The sequence below is a fragment of the Lutra lutra genome, chromosome 18, assembly GCF_902655055.1.
Source record: "Lutra lutra chromosome 18, mLutLut1.2, whole genome shotgun sequence".
NCBI lineage: Eukaryota > Metazoa > Chordata > Mammalia > Carnivora > Mustelidae > Lutra > Lutra lutra.
The window spans coordinates 16,982,417-17,001,518 of record NC_062295.1 but is presented as its reverse complement, the minus strand read 5'-3'; the positions used below and the strand labels follow the sequence as shown (position 1 = coordinate 17,001,518).

The following is a 19,102-nucleotide window of genomic DNA, read 5'->3' as shown; positions in this document are numbered from 1 at the left end:
TTATTGTTTGAGGGTGGTTTTGCTTCTCTCTTAATTTCTACTATGGCTCCTTTCAAAGTGTGTGCCATTTCTCAGATGGATAAGTGGAAGAAGGTGTTCTTCAGGCTCATTACATCTCAGAATTGGAGCATCCTTTTGGGTGGCTTCTGGACCCAATTGAAGATTCAGGGGTAGCTGGAAGAGCAGACACAGGGGGAGACATGGAAATAGGAAGGTAGAGTCGCTTGGCCTGAAGGCTGGCACTTTAGGCAAGGGCTTCTCAGTCTTCTGGGGAGCTTGTCAAAAACAGACCGCTGGGCCCAAACCTCAGGAGATTCTGATTCAGTAGGTCTTGGACAAGGCCTGAAAGTTTGCATTTCTAACAAGTTCTAAGGTGACATCACTGCTGCAGGACTGGGGAACTACACTTTGAGAAGGACTTGTCCAGGTCTTCAAACATACCATGCCGACCTCACCTTCTCCAACCTACTTCACTCTCAAATTCCTTTCACTTATTGTTAGTACTATATGCTAGAGTGTTTTGATTTATATCTTGTGTTGCTTCTTCATGAGTACCAGACTCATCTGTTACATTCAAAAGTCCTTAGAGACATAGAACATGGCATTGTTTCACTTAATCATGATTGCCGATTGACAGGCTATTAAGAATGATGATCAAGGGGACACCTAGGTGGCTCAGTTGGTTAAACATCTGCCTTCAGCTTTGGTCATGATCCTGGGGTCCTGGAATCGAGCCCCATGTTGGGCTCCCTGCTCATTGGGGAATCTGCTTCTCCTTCTCCCTCTGCACCTCCCTCTGCTGGTATGCTCTTTCTCTCTGTCTAATAAATAAATTAATTAAATCTTAAAAACAAACAAAGAATTATGGTCAAGGTGTTGTGATTGATCTTCCAGATACTGACCCAAAGCTTAAGGTGTAATTTGCTAAGGCAGAAAATAGCATGATTAAGATCTGGGCTTTGGAGGCAGATGCAGCTGGGTTCCAATCCCAGCCCACCGAGCACTAGCCAGGTTAACTTTCGGCAAGTTGCTTAATCTAAGAGGGGTCTAGATTGCTCCTCTTTATCCCCAACATCCTACCCATCATTAATCTTGTTGTATCCACTCTGAAATGTACTTTGAGACCACCCAGGGCGCCTGGGGGACTCAGTCGTCTAAGCGTCTGACTCCTTATTTCAGCTCGGGTCATGAACTCAAGGTCATGAGATCTAGCCCCACACCAGGCTCTCTGCTAGGCATGGAGCCTGCTTAAGACTCGTTGTCTTTCCCTCTGCCCCTCCCCACCAAAAGAAAAAAAGAAATCCCCCATATGGATCAACTGTTGCCTCACAATCAATGGATGTCACATTTACTTATTTCTTCTCTTTGTGTGTCTCCTCTCCACTAGAATGTGAGACCCACCACAGCAGGGATACTGTTGGTATTAAGGATCCCCAGGTCTCCCAGATTAAGGCCTGGTAGTTCACTGGCTCTCAGATTCTTCAATGGACACATGGAAGAATAAATGAGTGGATGAAGTTCAGTTTCCTCATCTGTAAATGAAAAGAGCCCGAACACTACCTACCTTACAAGGATGTTTTGAGGAATAAATGAGATAATACATAAAAATAAGAATAAACACTACCATAGTGCTTACCTCATGCGAAGAACTGCTTTAAGCCTTATGAAGGATTATTCCCATCTTATGAGTGCGGGAAGAAGAGGCAAGTGGCTTTCCAAGGTCACACGGCTAGGAAGTGGCAGAGCCAGAATTCTGGCTAAAACATTCAAACCAGAGTCCATATTCCGAAATACCACACTGTAAGACTCTTGTCATGACGAAGGTAGGTTGTTTAAAGCTAGTTCTTCGTTCACCTATCAAGCCTCACCCAAAGCTGTGTATTTTCCATTAAGTCACCACAAATCCCAAATCCCAGTTCTCACTCTGACCTGGCTTTTCTCAAGTCTTGTGTACCTTTCCTGGAACCAGGACCGGTGACTCTGGGTTCTTCATGCCCTCTGGGCTGGAGAAGGGGGAAGCACAGAGTCTAGCACACAGCACAGCTCCCCCTGTTTTCCTCCCCCAATTCTGTTCTCCTAGGCTTATTGTCCTAAATTATTTTGACAAAACTTCTAGGCCATCCTATCCTTTCTTTACCTGAGCATGACATCGTGTAGGATAAAGTGCAGGGGAGGGAGCACTCTACCTTTCATTCCCCTTTGAGGTAATAACAGCCTTGGTGGTGGGCACCTGGGTGGCTCAGTCGATTAAGCGGCTGCCTTCAGCTCAGTTCATGATCCCAGGGTCCAGGGATCGAGCCCCGCATTGGGCTCCCTGCTCAGTGGGGAGCCTGCTTCTCCCTCTCCCTGCTGCTCTGCCTACTTGTGTTCTCTGTCAAATAAATAAATAAAATCTAAAAAAATAAATAACAGCCTTGGTGGATATGGGAGGAAAGCTCACTGATTCAGAAAAAGAGGAGCTTTCTTCCATACAGATCAGCAGTTCCTGGCGTCACAGTGATTCCCAATAATACCCTTCCCCCAGTCCTGTTTACCTACACAGTGCAAATCTCACCACTTTACCACACTAAAAATTCTAAGGTAAATATTCTAGAGGCTTTGACATCCCTGGTTTTTGTTAAGTACCCCCAAAGGGGTTCCACTGGGCCAAAATAACCAAACAACTGAGCTGAAATGAAGTACTAAAAAGCCTAAGAGGAACTTTCATATTAGTCTTCAGGAAACTGACATCTGGAACCACAAGATCTTAGCCTGTAGTTTGTGGCTTCAAAAATACATTTCAGGCAAGGCCCCAGATGGGTCTCCCCTCTACTGGCCTGGGACATCTACTAGACATTCCTGTTGAACCCCTTTGGGAAACAGTGTAGAGTCAGATATCTGGATGGAGATACCTCAGCCAAATCACAATGCGGGACTCCAGTCCCAATCTCTGATGACAGTCATATGTTTAGAATACTTCACAGGGTCTGCGACTCAAAGACAGATGATCTCTTCTCCCCATTGTCTTCTCACCTGGGAAGAGGACACGACTGACCATTCCAGGGAACACCATCATGAAAAGAGGCAGCACCTTCAGGTAGGCAGCCATCAAAGAGCCTCCTTTGGCATGGGACAGGTTCTTGGCAGCCAGAGACCGCTGAACGATCACCTGGAAAACAGTGGGGTGGTTGGAGGATGAAGTGGCTAAGTGTGCAAAGCTTGTTGGTATGCATCATGGACTTAGAATCTTGGTTTGTCTAGTTTCTCTTCGAGGAAAAATCACTTTCCTATTCCCAATCCCTGTGCTCCAGTTGAGGAAGCTAAGAACCCGGTTCCATCCCCTCCCTACTCCTTTATCCTGGAGTTGGACTTGGCCAATTTGATTTCTACATAGAGTTTCTTGGCTTCTCTGGCTACCATGACCAGTTGAGGAAAAGTATGAATCCAAGGTGGGTCAATTACAACTTTCCATGGAACTTCTTTCTAGAAGAGGCAAAGGAAATAAGCACCTTAACACCAACAGCCTTCATTAGAATTGCCAACTATGAAAGGAGCTTAGAACACTGGCAGCACCTCCACCACTATACTGGGAAAGATCCCTTAAAATTGAAGTTATCTTGGGATGCCTGGATGGCTCAGTCATTTGAGCATCTGCCTTCAGCTCAGTTCATGATCCCAGGATCCTGGGATCAAGCCCCACATCAAGGCTCCCTGCTCAGTGGGGAGTCTGCTTCTCCCTCTCTCTCTGCCTCTCCCCCCACTCATGCTCTCTTTTTCTCTATCTCTCTCAAATTATATCTTTAAAAATATGTATCAAATAAAAAAAAAACATTATCTACTCAAAAGGAATAACTTGTTCCAGAGTGTTTTCTAAGTAGATTCCCCCAAATCCTCCTCCAGCCTTCAGATTGAATTTACATGAGCCCAGAACTTTCTCTGTTTTCTTAGGCTTTGAGTGTTGAAGCATCTGGAGGAGGTACAGAGGCCCTGTGACAAGCTTTGACAAGCAGGACAAAGCTGGGACTCTTCCCTTTTTTTTTTTGACAGTGGACACTAGTTTTCCTAGAGTGTCCTGCTCCTTCTTTTGAAACACACACCCTGTCCACACAGCTACGTTATCATCTTGGGCACAGCTGCCTGATCCAGGGGTAGGCACCTGACCTATACTAGAACCTTCTACAGGATTTTTGGATTAGGCCTTGGGGAGTTGCCAGCGTCTTTCCTGTTAGTCTGCAGTGAGACAATGAAGTTACAGGTGTAAAGACGGCTGACGGAGAGGGAAACCAGAGTATGTTCCAGCAGTTTCTGAAGGCTCATTTAACTTCCTGCTGTTTGTATTCCCTGAGCTAATACATCCCCTACCCTTTCCCTGAGGTAGTTTGTTTGATTTTTTTTTTTTTTTTGTCTGTCACTTGCAACCAAGTGTACCCTGACAGGCACAATTACATTTGTTTGGATGCCATAAGTGAAAGACTCTAAAATGTAAGATTGGCTTATGTGAGGAAAGGTGGGGAGCATGGAACTGAGAAGTTAGGCTCCTTGTTTAGAGGTTGGTTTAATGGGGCACCTGAGAGTGGCACAGTTGGTTGAGCCTCTAACTCTTAGTTTCAGCTCAGGTCATGATCTCAGGGTTGTGAGACTGAGCCCTGCATTGGGCTCCCTGCTCAGTGTGGAGTCTGCTGGAGTTTCTCTCTCTCCCTCTCTCTCTGCCCCTCCCCACCCCATGCTTGTTCTCTCTCTCCCTCTCAAATACATAAGTAAATCTTTAAAAAAATTTATAAAAGTTGGTTTAACTGTTATATGTTATTTCTCAGAACTCCATTTACCTACTGAGCCTTTCTAGAACACTTTAGAATGTGGTCGTAGAATGTGAGGATATTAGGGTGTATAGAATACATCTTGTTGCTTTAGTAAGGTGCTCAAAGAGGCATGCAGGCTTCAATCCTAGCCCGCCCCTCTGGAGCAGAGAGGAAAGCATTTACAGCTTTGGAAAACAAAGCCCTTTCTACCGGAGATCCAAAACTGTGACCAAAAAGAATTCTGGCTTTTAGTTCCCATGATGTGGAGAATACAAGCATTAATTTAAGAGGCAGCTGAGGAAGTTTGAAGATATCTGTGCCCCTTGAAAACCCATGAGCCCGGAGAGGAAGGGGTCCCCCTGTAGGACAATCCCCTGGCCCAAGTAATGGAACCACAGTTCAAGAGGGGTGGTATGAAAAAGAATTAATTCATGTAGAATGGTTAGACCAGGGACTGGCCACAGTACATCAGCAGCAAATGTTTAAGTGCTATCACGATTGTCCATTGTTAACTTATCTTTTCAGCCTCACACATTTCAATGGGTGATATATTGGCTGGATTTGAAACCTGACCAAATATAAACAGGTATGCAACAAAATGACACCTATCGGGGCGCCTGGGTGGCTCAGTGGGTTAAGCCTCTGCCTTCGGCTCAGGTCATGATCCCAGGGTCCTGGGATCAAGCCCCGCATCGGGCTCTCTGCTTAGTGGGGAGCCTGCTTCCCTCTCTCTCTCTCTGCCTGCCTCTCTGCCTACTTGTGATCTCGGTCTGTCAAATAAATAAATAAAATCTTAAAAAAAAATGACACCTATCTCCCTGCCCATGAGTATCCACTCTTCGTTTTACCTGCATCCACCTGGAGCTGCTTCACGCAGATATACGAAATGCAAATATTGATTCTATCCTTCCCCCCTTTAACACAAAAGGGCTTATTATACATGTTGGCTATTGCCTCCATTGCAAATGTTCCCCAACTATCACAGCGAGCCCTTTACTTTTTTGAGGCCTGTTTTTCCAAGGGTCACTCCTCAGTCCCACCTCCGCTTGCTACCCTATTTTATTTATTTTTCAAAATGCTTTATATATTTTATTTATGTAATCTCTTCACCCAAAGTGGGGCTCAAACTCACAATCCCAAGATCAAGTGTTGCATGCTCCACTGACTGAGCCAGCCCACGACCCCGCCACCCTATTTTAAGCTGCATTCCCACCTTCTCAACCCCTCTTTCCCTACCCTGCTTTTTAAAAAATGACATTTATCACCTTTAAATATTCCATATAATTTTCTTCCTTACTTTTCTTTCTTTCTTAATCTACCCCCCACTAGAAGAAGGTGAGCTCCAAGGGAGACAAGAGCCCTGTCTGATTTGTTTACTCATGATTTCCAAGTGTCTGGTACAAAGAGGATAACTAGTGAGTATTTGTTGAGTAAATGATACCAAATATCAATTTTAATCTCCATTTAAAATGTATCATCTCTTGCTTACTGGATCTTTCCAGACATTAGCAAGATGTATTAAGAATTCCACTTTGCAGGGGTGCCTGGGTGGCTCAGTCAGTTAAGCATCAAACTCTTGCTTTTCAGCTCAGGTCATGATCTCAGGATGTTGAGATCAAACCTCACGTCAGGCTCTGCACTGAGCGCAGAGTCTGCTTGTGAATGTCTCCCCTCTGCACCACACCCCCTATTCACTCTCTCTCTCTCTCCCTTTCTAAATAAATAAGTAAATCTTTAAAAACAAACAAAGAACAGTTCCCCTTTGCAAATAGTAGTAGCCCTGGATTTGCCACTACATGAACAAGTTCAAGAAGTAAAATAATGTAGAATAGTAGAAAGGAAGGAGTAGTTGAGCTTGGGGGGTGGGAGAGGGAAGGGGAATGCAAACAAGAGAACAGATGGAGGAAACCAGCCCAGCCTCTAGCCCCATAAAGGAAGAAGCATCCTGGAGGGTGCTCCCTCATCAGTTGCCCTGTACCTGATCTGTGCACCAGTACCAGAGGGATGGGATGGACATTCCAAGTAGGATCCCGGGCCACGGGAGATCAGATGTCAGAGGGTCTCGGAAAATATGGAAGGCATCTTCTCGGGGCAGCCCACAGCTGTTATTTTCACTCCGGTTGCTAGCCACGGCTAAGAAGTACTTCTCCTTCAGGCCTTCCATCCCGCCAACTGCAGCAAAACCTAAAATGCAGAGGAAGCCCAAATTTGCCAGAAACTCAGAGCATTCCGCAGCAAGGGTAAGTGGATGGCTGGATGGGTGACATCCTACTTAGAGCAGAGCTGACAAGGAAAGTTAGTCACCTTCTTTTGATGCCTTTGGTAGTGACTATGTATTGCTTCTCAGAATACGAATAACCAATGCATAATACAAAATATATAGGATTATAAAGGAAACGATACATATTAAGGCAGTCATCAAAACATTAAAACTGTGGCTTAGTAGTTATTTGCTCCTTTAAACAGTAAGACCTAGCAGTAGGTCTAGTAACTATTTATTTATTTTTAAGTAATCTCTGTGCCCACCATGGGGCTCAAACTCACAATGTTGAGATCAAGTATCACACACTACACTGTCCGAGCCAGCCAGGCTCCCCTGTAATAACAATTTTTTAAAAAAGATTTTTGCTTATTTATTTGACACACACACACACAGATAGTGAAAGAGAGCACAAGCAGAGGGAGTGGCAGGCAGGAGAGGGAGAAGCAGGCTCCCCACTGAACAGGGAGCATGATGCAGGGCTCCATCCCAGGACCCTAAGATCACAGCCTGAGCTCAAAGCAGATGTGTAACAACTGAGCCACTCAAGCGCCCCTCATGCCTGCCTCCCCACTTGTGCTCTCTCTCTCTCTCAAATAAATAAATAAAATCTTAAAAAAAAGAAATATATACTATTCAAACACTGATAATCAAGAAAAAAGACAGTCTCTTCAATAAATGGTGCTGGGAAAATTGGATAGCTATGTACAGAAGAATGAAACTAGACCATTCTCTCACACCATACACAAAAATAAACTCGAAATGGATGAAAGACCTCAATGTGAGGCAAGAACCTATCAAAATCCTAGAGGAGAACACAGGCAGTAACCTCTTGACATTGGACCCAGCAACTTCTTTCAAGACACGTCTCCAAAGGCAAAGGAAAGAAAAGTGAAAATGACCTTTGGGACTTCATCAAGATCAAAAGCTTCTGCACAGCAAAGGAAACAGTCAACAAAACAAAGATACAACCAATGGAATGGGAGAAGATACTCCCAAATGACACTACAGACAAAGGGCTGATCTCCAAGACCTATAAAGAACTCCTTAAACTCAACACCCAAAAAACAGATAATCACATCAAAAAATGTGCAGAAGACATGAACAGACACTTCTCCAAAGAAAACATACAAATGGCTAACAGACACATGAAAAAATGTTCATCATCATTAGCCATCAGGGAGATTCTAATCAAAACCTCATTGAGGGGGCACCTGGGTGGCTCAGTGGGTTAAGCCGCTGCCTTCGGCTCAGGTCATGATCTCAGGGTCCTGGGATCGAGCCCCGCATCGGGCTCTCTGCTCAGCAGGGAGCCTGCTTCCTCCTCTCTCTCTACCTGCCTCTCTGCCTGCTTGTGATCTCTCTCTGTCAAATAAATAAATAAAAAAAAATCTTTAAAAAAAAAACAAAAACAAAAACAAAAAAAACCTCATTGAGATACCACCTTACATCAGTTAGAATGGCCAAAATTAACAGGACAGGAAACAACTAGTGTTAGAGAGGACGTGGAGAAAGGGGAACCCACTTACACTGTTGGTGGGAATGCAAGTTGGTGCAGCCCCTTTGGAAAACAGTGTGTAGATTCCTCAAAAAATTAAAAATAGAGCTCCCCTATGACCCTGCAATTGCACTAATGCGTATTTACCCCAAAGATACAGATGTAGTGAAAAGAAGGGCCATTTGTACTACAATTTTCATAGCAGCAATGGCCACAGTTGCCAAACTATGGGAAGAGCCAAGATGCCCTTCAACAGACGAATGGATAAAGAAAATATGGTCCATATATACAATGAAGTATTATGCCTCCATCAGAAAGGATGAACACCCAACTTTTGTATCAACAGGGATGGGACTGGGGGAGATTATGCCGAGTGAAATAAGTCAAGCAGAGAAAGTCAGTTATCATATGGTTTCACGTATTTGTGGAGCATAAGGAATAACATGGCAGACATTATGAGAAGGAAAGGAAAAGTGAATTGTGGTAAATCAGAAGTGGAGACGAAGCAGGAGAGACTATGGACTCTGAGAAAAAAACTGAGGGTTTTGGAAGGAAGAGAGTGGGAGGATGGGTTAGCCTGGTGGTGGATATTAAGGAGGGCACGTATTGCATGGAGCACTGGGTGTGGTGCACAAACAATGAATCTTGGAACACCGAAAAAGTAAGAAAATAAAAAAAAAGAAATAAATAAAAGAAAGAAAGTAAGTAAGTAAGTAAGTTTGGGGATTTGAATAAAAAAAAAAAGAAAGAAAAGAAAAAGCAAAAGCTGGAGAGGCTAAATTAATACCAGGCAAAGGAGACTCTGGAATAAAGAACACAACCAGGGATAAAGAGGGACATCACATAATGATAAAGAAATTGAATCACTAAGAATGTATAACACTCCTAAATGTGTATTCATCTAACAGTAGAGCTTCAAAGTAAATGATGCAAAGACTAGTGGACAAATCAACAACTATCATTGGAAATTTCAGTACCCCTTTTTAAATCATCGATAGAGAAAATAGATGAAAAAAGTAATAAAGATAGAGTATTGAACATTGTCAACCCTCTTGACCTAATTGGGACTGATAACACAGTATAGCCAACAGCAGCATATTCTTTTCAAGGACGTATGGAATGTTCATCAAGTCAGGCAAGGTCTCGGGGCCACAAAACAAACATCAACAAATTCACAAGAAACAAAATCATATCAAATATATTCCACGGCTGTAGTGGAATTAAATAAAAATCAATAATAGAAATATACCTGAAAAATCTCCAAGTACTTGAGAATTGTCTCTGTTTGTGGAACACAGGAATTATATAGAGAAAATCTTGAAGACTCCACCAAAAATTGTTAGAAGCAATGAACGAATTCAGTAAACTTGTAGGTACAAAATCAATATACAAAAAATCAGTTACATTTCTATACACGAACATATGATTGGAAGGAGACATTTAAATAAACGATCATACTTATGATTGCATCAAAAAGGCTAAAATACTTAGGAATGAAAACTATAAAACATGGATGAAAGAAATTGAAGAAAGCACAAATAAATGGGCAGATATTCTGTGTTCATAGGTTGGAAGAATATTGTTAAAATATCCACACTACTCAATGTGATCTACGGATTTTTTTTTTCAAATAAGCTCCATGCTCAAAGGCTGAACTCATCCCCCTGAGATCAAGAGTCACATCCTCCAGGGACTGAGCCAGCCAGATACCCCACAATCTATAGATTCAGTGCAATCCCTATTAAATTCCAATGACATTTTTTACAGAAACAGAAAAAAAATCATTCTAAAATTCATCTGGAACCACAAAAGCCCAGAATAGCCAGAACCACATTGAGGAAGAAAAACAAAGTGGAAGGCCTCACACTTCCTGATTTCAAACTATATTATAAAGCTGTAGAAATCAAAACAGTATGGTGTTGGCATAAAAAGACACACAGATGAATGGGACAGAACTGAGGGCACAGAAATAAACCCACACATATATGGTCAATTAGATGGCAAACATCTAATAGATACAGCAGATTGGTGAGGATTACTGGGGGCGGGTCTGCAAACTCTTTCCTGCCTGACCATAATGAATTAAGTAATGGAACTTCTGCATCTGGAACCCATCCTTTCCCGGAGAAAGATCTAGAGGTTTGGCTAAGAATAATAGACCCTGGGCAGATCTATTTTGGTTCTCTCTTGCCTCTGAAAACCTCTTTTAAGTAGCTCGTGTGGCCCTGGAAGGCTCAAAGGTTTGGTATTTAGGACAGCGACATTTTTTTTTAAAAGATTTTGTTTAGGGACGCCTGGGTGGCTCAGTTGGTTAAGCAGCTGCCTTCGGCTCAGGTCATGATCCCAGCGTCCTGGGATCGAGTCCCACATCGGGCTCCTTGCTTGGCTGGGAGCCTGCTTCTCCCTCTGCCTCTGCCTGCCATTCTGTCTGCCTGTGCTCGCTCGCTCTCCTCTCTCTCTGACAAATAAATAAAATCTTAAAAAAAAAAAAGATTTGTTTATTTATTTGACACAGAGAGAGAGAGAGAGATCACAAGTAGGCAGAGAGAGAGGAAGGGAAGCAGGCTCCCCGCCTAGCAGAGAGCCCGATGTGGGATCATGACCTGAGCCGAAGGCAGAGGCTTTAACCCACTGAGCCACCCAGGTGCCCCAAGGACAGCGACATTTCACATATCTGTTACTCATCTGTATTTCCTCTTTACACACAGGACACCAGTGAAGTTTTTCTTCTTCTAAGGTTCTGAAACACTTCTTGGTAAAGTTAGTAACAAGCCTTTTCTGTCCGTGTTGTGAAACAATTATTCCATGATTACTCTGAACTCTTATTGTAAAGATGAAAAGAACGGAAAATGGAAACCGTGCAGAAAGACACCATTTTAAGGTACTCTTGTTTATATCCTTCTACCCCTGTTCCTAGACAATTCCTGAGTCTGTCTTTATTTTACATGCCTTTAGTACTTATGAGGAACTGGTTACGCTATGTAAAATGTCTCTCAATCTGGACTTCTGATGGTTCTTCTGATGAAGCTGAGGTTATGTCTTGTCGACAAACATGGCACAGAGGATACATTGTACCCTCCTCCCCGTATCAGGAGTTACACGATATCAATGCCTAATTCCTGGTGATCATTTAGCTACAGCGGTGTGAGCTAGATTGCTCCCCTGGAGAGTGGCTACTTTTCCCTTTGCAATTAATATTTTGGGCATGATAATTGAGGCCATGCAAAGATCCTGTGTCTTCATGAACTTTCACCTGCCAACTTGAGAATTTATCATTTGATCTTGCCTGCAGATCACTGTGATGTCCTCACGGTGATTTTCTAGCTCTCCCTCTGTCTGTATTTATTCACTGGAATTCTTCTGTAAGGAAGAGCTGTGCCTTTGCCCCTCTTATTTATTTATTTATTATTATTTTTAAAAGATTTTATTTATTTATTTGATAGAGATCACAAGTAGGCAGAAGCAGGCAGAGAGGGAAGGGGGGAAGCAGGCTCTCTGCTAAGCAGAGAGCCCGATGCGGGGCTCAATCCCAGGACCCTGAGATCATGACCTGAGCTGAAGGCAGAGGCTTAACCCACTGAGCCACCCAGGCACCCCAACCCCTCTTATTTATTAATCACTTTTCCATATCAACATTGGAAGAACTATTCATTTTTACTTAAAAAACAGTAAATGTCAAGGCACCTGGGTAGTTCAGCTGGTTAAGAAGCTGACCCTTGATTTCAGCTCAGGTCATGATCTTGGGGTTGTGGGATGGAGCCCCATGTGGGGCTCCTTGCTCAGTGTGGGGGGGAATGTCTGCTGGAGATTCGCTCTTCTTATGCCCTCTCCTCCCCCTCTCTCTAAAATAAATAAATCTTAAAAAAAAAAAAAAACAAGACGTAAGTTTCCATAAGCCGAGTTCTCTTCCAGCTAAAATATCCATGCCTGAAGGAAGTTCCCCATGACAGGAATGCCCAGTGGTATGCTTGTGACCCTGGGCTTGCTGATCACAGTGATGAAAGCAGATGTCACCAAGAGTGCGGTTGTCATCCACCCAAGTGACCCTGGGGCCCCACTTACTGTAGCCCATCAGGACGAGTGCTCCTATAAGCATGATCAGAGTCTGCAGGGCATCTGTGTAGATCACAGCGGCCAGGCCACCTGAGGGTAGGGGTGGGGATAAGCACGAGGTGAGCATCAGGTATGGTGGTAGAGAGAAGTTACCCTGGGGAGCAGACAGAACCTGCAATTTCAAGACCTGCCTGAGGAGACTTCTTAGTGTCGTGTGCAAAGATGGCCACAGTGTCTCCTTCCTGAGCACATGCCCATTTGGCAGTGTGGCTTTGCTGTTCCTTCCATGTTGAGGTAAAGCGGATTTCTCTACCTCTTAATGAGAGACTTGGCCAAATGGGTTGCTTGGATCCGCAGAATATGGCGGGAGTGATATTGTGCAGCTCGAAGCCCAGGCCTCAAGGCCCTGGAAGCTTCTGCTCTTGTTCTCCTGTTGCCCTGAGACCTCCATGCTGGAGAAGCCCACCCTTGCCTACCTGAGGGTGATGGCTCACACAGGGGAAGCCCAGCTGAGAGCCCACGCCAACCACCAGCCACATGAGGGAGGCCACCTTGCCCCAGCCAGCTATTCCAGATGTCATCGACCTCCCCCTCTCCACTGAGCCAGGTGAGACCAGCTGATCATGACCATATAATGGCAGCAGGTCCATCAGCATCTAGACAGGGTGATCTTCCCAGTCTCTTCCCTGTACCATACTTTCCGCTTCCTTCTTCCCAAAGGGGAAAGAGATGCTTCTCTCATGTGAGCACGTTTATTCGTGGGCAGTGTCAGTGTGCAAAAAGTGTGCACAGAGCTGTGTTGTTCCACTCTGATTCCTCCCACCTTGCCAACATGAATAAGGTCCCTGTCACAAACATGGAGAGAGATCCGGCCTCCATTCTGGCCCTGACCCTCTGTTGCAATTATCCAGCCTGAGATCCTGCCACTAGAAGCTGGCATCGTTCCTATACTGATGATTACTGAGCAGTTACCACGTGCCAGGCACTGGGTGCAGTGTCTTATTCAATCCTTCCCCAAATCTCTCGTGAGCACCCTGCCAAGCTCTTTGTGGAAGGGACAGAGAAGCAAACAAAACAGCATGTCCCCTGTCCTAAGAGAGATCAGCGTAATGGGGACACAGACTCCCCAAACAAGGAATTGCCAAGATAAACGGACTATGGCCGCTAGCCTTTTTCTTTCCTGGGGCTCCCATCAGATGGCCTCCATGAGTGCGGAACGCCCTGAGATCCTTCAGGGGCCTCTGCATACGTTCGATTTGGTTGCTTTTCCACTTAGAGCCGCCAGTGGAGATGCACGGCACTTGGAATAAAACCCAGGTGCATTTTGTCTCTTGCGAGGCACCAATGGCTGGCCTTTTGCGTGTTGTTAGGGATGCTGTGCCACACAGGGTCGGGGGTACATCCCTTTCTGGTTTGTGGGAATGGCCCCCAGAGCGGAGCAGAATGCACTTGAACAACCATTTCCTCTCTCAGCCTCAGCCACACTGACCACCCCTTTGTTCCCCAAGCAAGCATGTTCTCATCCTAAGAGTCTTTACATGTGTCCATCCCTCTGCCTGGACTTCTCTTCCCCTGAGCTTCTCTTGAGAGCTTCCTTCATATCATTTAAATGTGGTTCAAGAAGGCCTTAGAAAGACCTTCCCTGAACATTCTTTGTGGAAAAAAAAAAAAAAAAAAAAAAAAAAACAACGACAAACCTCCTTATCCCATCACTCCCCATCTCATCCTGCTTAAACTTCCTTCAGCGCACTTATCAGATTATAATAATATGTCCTGATATTATTTCTTGGTTTTCATGCTCTGTTGTCTGTCTCCCCATCCCCATTAGAATATAAGGTCCTTTTGGGTAAAGAATTTGTCTGTTTTGTTTACTGCCATGCCCCATTTCCTAGCAAGATGTCTCGCACATGCTAGGTAATATATAGATATATTTGTGGAAAGAATTATATTACACCAAGAGGGGGCAGAGCGGGATGAAGCTGGAGCAGAATGTGAAGATAAGAAGGCAAATATTCCAAACCAAATACTTGTCCGGGGCCTACTAGAGGCTGGTCTCTCTCCTATGATGCTGCTCTGATGGGGAGAGAGGAGATCACCCAACCTCAGCCTCCAGAATTAGAGTCTCTTACCAACTAGCTTTCCAGAGTGTGTGTGGAGAAACATGCTCAGCTCTGACAGTTCTCAATAAATAGTTTTTCAATAAATAAATAAGAAATAGCTTGATGCAGTTTTGGTGTGTTTTTAAATCCTCTTTCTAAAAGGGAACCCTCTTCCTTTGGAAAATGGCCAAGAGAAATCATCTCATCTGGGGTTGTGGAGTGAGGTGTAATGAATGAATGGTTTTAACACATGGGAACATCAGAAGATGGGCCAGGAAAAGCCGGGGAGGGGCAGGCTACAGGCTCTCAAGCATCACCCCTTATTCAGACACACCTGCAACAGTGTACAGAGCCGTGATGGCGAGCAGCCCGACTATGGCCAGGTAGAGATTGAGGTGCAGAGACTGCTGAATAAAGATGGCGCCTGCATACATGTCCACCTGGGGAGACAGGAAATTGATGGATGAATGAATGGAGGGACATTTTCAGCACAGGCTCCCCTAAGCCTGGATTCTAGCAAATACAGAAGAGCTCTCTACTGCCCTATCTTCAGCCACCTCTTCCCAGATCGGGGGTCTCAAACTGGAGCCGTGTGGGCCATTACATTTGACACCCATTCACCGGGCTAATACAACAACCTCCTCAGTGGTCTTCCTGCTTCTACTCTTGGTCTTTCACTCTCCATCCTCAACACTGCAACTTTTATCAAATACTGCCATGATCATGTCATCCTTCTCCTGCCCATTAATATTCTTCAGTGGCTCTGCCCCCATGAACCCCAAACTAATATCTACATAAAAACATTAAAATTGCACTTCAGGCTTCATGGTCTGCTTGCCCCTTGACCTCATTTCCCGCATTCCCTTCATGTTCCCTGATTCCCTTAACAAGCCTGTCTATCCATCCAGAATGCCAGGCCCCCTTTCCCTAGCTGGTAATCATCCTTGGTCGTAACTTCCCTTGTGAAGGCTTCCTACATCTGTAGCTTCCCACCAGACTGAGAGGGGAGTTCTGAACGAATGTTGTTATCTAACGTCTATCTTTCAAGCCTGCATCTGGCATAGAATCAATTATTGTTGTTTGGATTGAATGGAATTCCTCTGCACTGCACTTACTCCCACTCTCACACCTGGGGTAGGCTTTCCCCAGCCCCAGCTGTAAGCGGAGACAGCATCAGCATGAGTCAGGTCTGCTCTTGGCCTCTTTCTCGAAATCTGCCCATCCAACCAAAGCCCAGGGTGGGGCATTCTCCATGGGCCTTCACACACCTGATGAATACCTGATGACTGCCTTATCCCAGGAGGAAGAGAACAGTTCCCCACCGAAGTTTGGCAGGGCTCTCAGAACCCCGTTCTTCAACCCTCACCATCCTGACATGTTGCCAGAGCTCTGAAAGGAGTGGAAAGAGGTGTCCTTCCCTCCACCTTTTCTCCCAACTTCCTCTCCCTGAGCTTACCCTCTTCCCCGACCCCTCCCATTCTCCAAGCCCCCTGAAGCCTGCCCAAGGAGAGGAAATGCATGGGCAGGACACACTACCAATGGCTGTATTCCATCTTCTCACCATGCTGTAGGGAAGTGGCCAGGCTGGGTCCCCACCTTACCGAGATCTTGGTGAAGATGTAGATGAACAGGTAGAGCACAGCCAGGATGATGGGTATCCTGTTGCCACCAAAGCGTTTCCTTAGGTATTCTGGCATCGTGGTGACCTGGCGGCCAGAGCTGAGCTGTCACCACCCACCTGATTTGGGGCACATGGCCTCCTGGCACTGGCCCTTCCCCCTCCCCTCCCCCCTTCCTCTCCCAACTCAGCAGCACTGATGGTCTTCTTAATCATAGACTTAAGAGGGGAGAAGAAAATAGGCTTAGGAGGGTGGCTCACTAGTTAAGTATCTGCCTTCAGCTCAGGTCCGGATCCCAGGGTCCTGGGATTGAGTCCCAAGTCAGGCTTCCTGCTCAGCAGGGAATCTGCTTCTCCCTCTCCCCCTGCTTGTGCTCACTCTCTCTCTCTCTCAAATAAATAAAATCTTAACAAAAAAAAAGGAGGAGAAAATGGGGGCAGAGGGATGGGATGTGGAGGAATTGAGGTTCTGTGCAGGGGGATATTATCACTCCCATCCCAATTGTATTATCAATTACTCACTGTTTTTATTTTTTAAAATGATTTTTATTTGACAGAGCGAATGAGTGAGTTAGTCAGTTTAACTGATTGAGCCACCAGGCATCCCAGATCCCACATTTTCCTATTAGAAGCAACCGCAGCTACCATTTCAAGTCTTCCTGCCTCCTCTCAACCTCCAGCCCCCGAATTCCTTCCTCACTCTCAGCAGATGACATTACCTTTTCTTGCCAGAGAAAGTGGCTGAGAATGTCTGGCTGCCCTACCTGGGAAATAACCTGCATCTCCACCGATCTCTACCCCTTTCCATAGGAGGTGTTAATACATAATTATTGATGCTTTGGCCCAGAGACCCTCGGTCCCAGCCCAGTGTTGTTATACCCCAGATCTTTTGCCCACATGGGAGCTAGTCCCAGGTGGAGGTGGGAGCCCCCTGCCAGCCACCCACTAAGGCCCTGCGTATCTTATTCAGACTCCGTATTATCTCCAAGGTTATTCATCCATGTACCCTTGCCCTTTACACAGGATCACACTACATTTGGTACAACGTAATTTTTTAAATGATTCCTTTTATCATTCAGCAGGTCTCCCTACTTGTGTATTTTTTTTAACTGCCACAATAAAACATGAAAATCAGTTTTTGCATCATTAAAACCATGATGGGATAGTACAATCTTGCCTGTGTGGTAGGATCCCTAAAACAGAAGGAAGTCTAGACAGGAGGACTGACATAAAGCTGTCGGATCAGAAACAGTTTTTTAAACTACTTTTTCAAAAAGTCTTAAAGCACTGTCATTTGGGAACAAAAATGTTAACCTTTCACATCCACCAGAAATAATTCCGTTTGTGTAATTTTCTGTGCAAAGGAAGAAAAGCAGTAACCCGTTATGGCTTAAACATTTAAAAGACACTGTGAGTCTCGTGTCTGTGTCTTGGCATTGAGAAAAAAAAATGTTTTTGAGCCCTTGTTGCTTCCAGCCTCTGAAAAGCCTGTGTGCATCTCCCTCATGGGGCAGCAGGTGGGAGCTGCTAAGGACAGGGCTCCCTGGTCTCACCTGGGCAGCATCCCTCACCACGTGGGGAGTTCCCAGGGACTGGCTAATGGATGTCCTCAGGTGGGAGGGAGGGAACACAAGGGTGACCCTCCCAAAGGGTCTTCTTGTCCCAGAGCACCCCAACTCACCTGACCAGCGATGTAGATGGGTAGGAAGATCCAGGCCAACATCAACACAGAGAACAGGCCCTGCCCAAGAAAACAGAGTCAGGCACATCAAGGTGCTGGTTTGGATTTCCCTCTGCACTTGGCGGTCACCTGGCCTGGTTCCGTCTCAGGTTCAGTAGCTCATCCTCCCTGAGCCATCATATTTCCATGTTGAAATGGGAGAAGGGGATGAAGGAGGGAAGCATGGAAATAGCAGCTTCCCTGTGACTCCTCATTCAGTGTCTCCCGAAACCTCGTGTCATCCCCTGCCATCCATGGGTGGACCTCCCTCGTTGATCCAGGATGGGCTTGCTAAGTGAACCCTATCATAGGGTACTGTGCGTAGGGTACTAAGTCTGCAGCACAAAATGAGTACTCTAAAAATGTTAGTCACCGAGGGGGTACCTGGCTGGCTCAGTGGGTGGAGCGAGTCACTCTCGATCTCAGGGTGGTGAGTTCAAGCCCTACCCTGGGCGTAGAGACAATGTAAAAATAAATAAATAAATAAATAAATAAATAAATAAATAAATAAATCTTGTTTAAAAAAATTTGTTAGTCACTGTGAAGATGAAACTCACTACTAAGAGTGCACGCCCGCCCCCTCACTGAAAATCATACCCTGCATGAACCCTGCTACCCAGGATAATGTGTCCTATCTCTGGAGTCTCTGTGGGGTGGCAGGAAGGTCGAGAACCACTGAACCACACACTACATTTTTGTGATGGCCAACTGGATCTAATACACAGATATACCCTTGGGTCCCCTGACACCTTCTATCTTCTGCATCCACAAGGGAGAGGTTCTAAGCCGTCTTCTCCCACACATTGGTTTTTTGGGGTCCCAGTCTTCTGGGCCAGGATCAAGCAAACCCAGACAAGCCCAAAACTTGCAGAATCAGTTGATTTTTTGCTGACCAGGTCTGCCTTTGATGCTTGCTTGTTTTCTCATGAAGTACAACTGTAGTTTTAAAAAGAACAGGGTAGGGCGCCTGGGTGGCTCAGTGGGTTAAGCCGCTGTCTTCAGCTCAGGTCATGATCTCAAGGTCCTGGGATCGAGTCCCGCATCGGGCTCTATGCTCAGCAGGGGAGCCTGCTTCC

General features: G+C 45.3%; 1 protein-coding gene across 3 annotated transcripts in view; it reads right to left on the bottom strand.

Annotated features, from left to right (window-relative positions):
- The window catches only part of SLC5A11 (solute carrier family 5 member 11), a 45,294-nt gene that overhangs the window by 8,200 nt on the left and 17,992 nt on the right, over nt 1-19,102 (bottom strand). For all 3 annotated transcript variants that reach the window (XM_047713314.1, XM_047713312.1, XM_047713313.1), the window contains 6 exons: nt 17,988-18,047; nt 16,290-16,394; nt 15,023-15,128; nt 12,599-12,679; nt 6,757-6,962; nt 3,013-3,148 (listed from right to left, as the gene is read on the bottom strand). In XM_047713314.1, coding sequence (XP_047569270.1) covers nt 3,013-3,148; nt 6,757-6,962; nt 12,599-12,679; nt 15,023-15,128; nt 16,290-16,394; nt 17,988-18,029 — 676 coding nt within the window. In that variant the 5' untranslated portion in view covers nt 18,030-18,047. The remainder of the gene's footprint in view (nt 1-3,012; nt 3,149-6,756; nt 6,963-12,598; nt 12,680-15,022; nt 15,129-16,289; nt 16,395-17,987; nt 18,048-19,102) is intronic.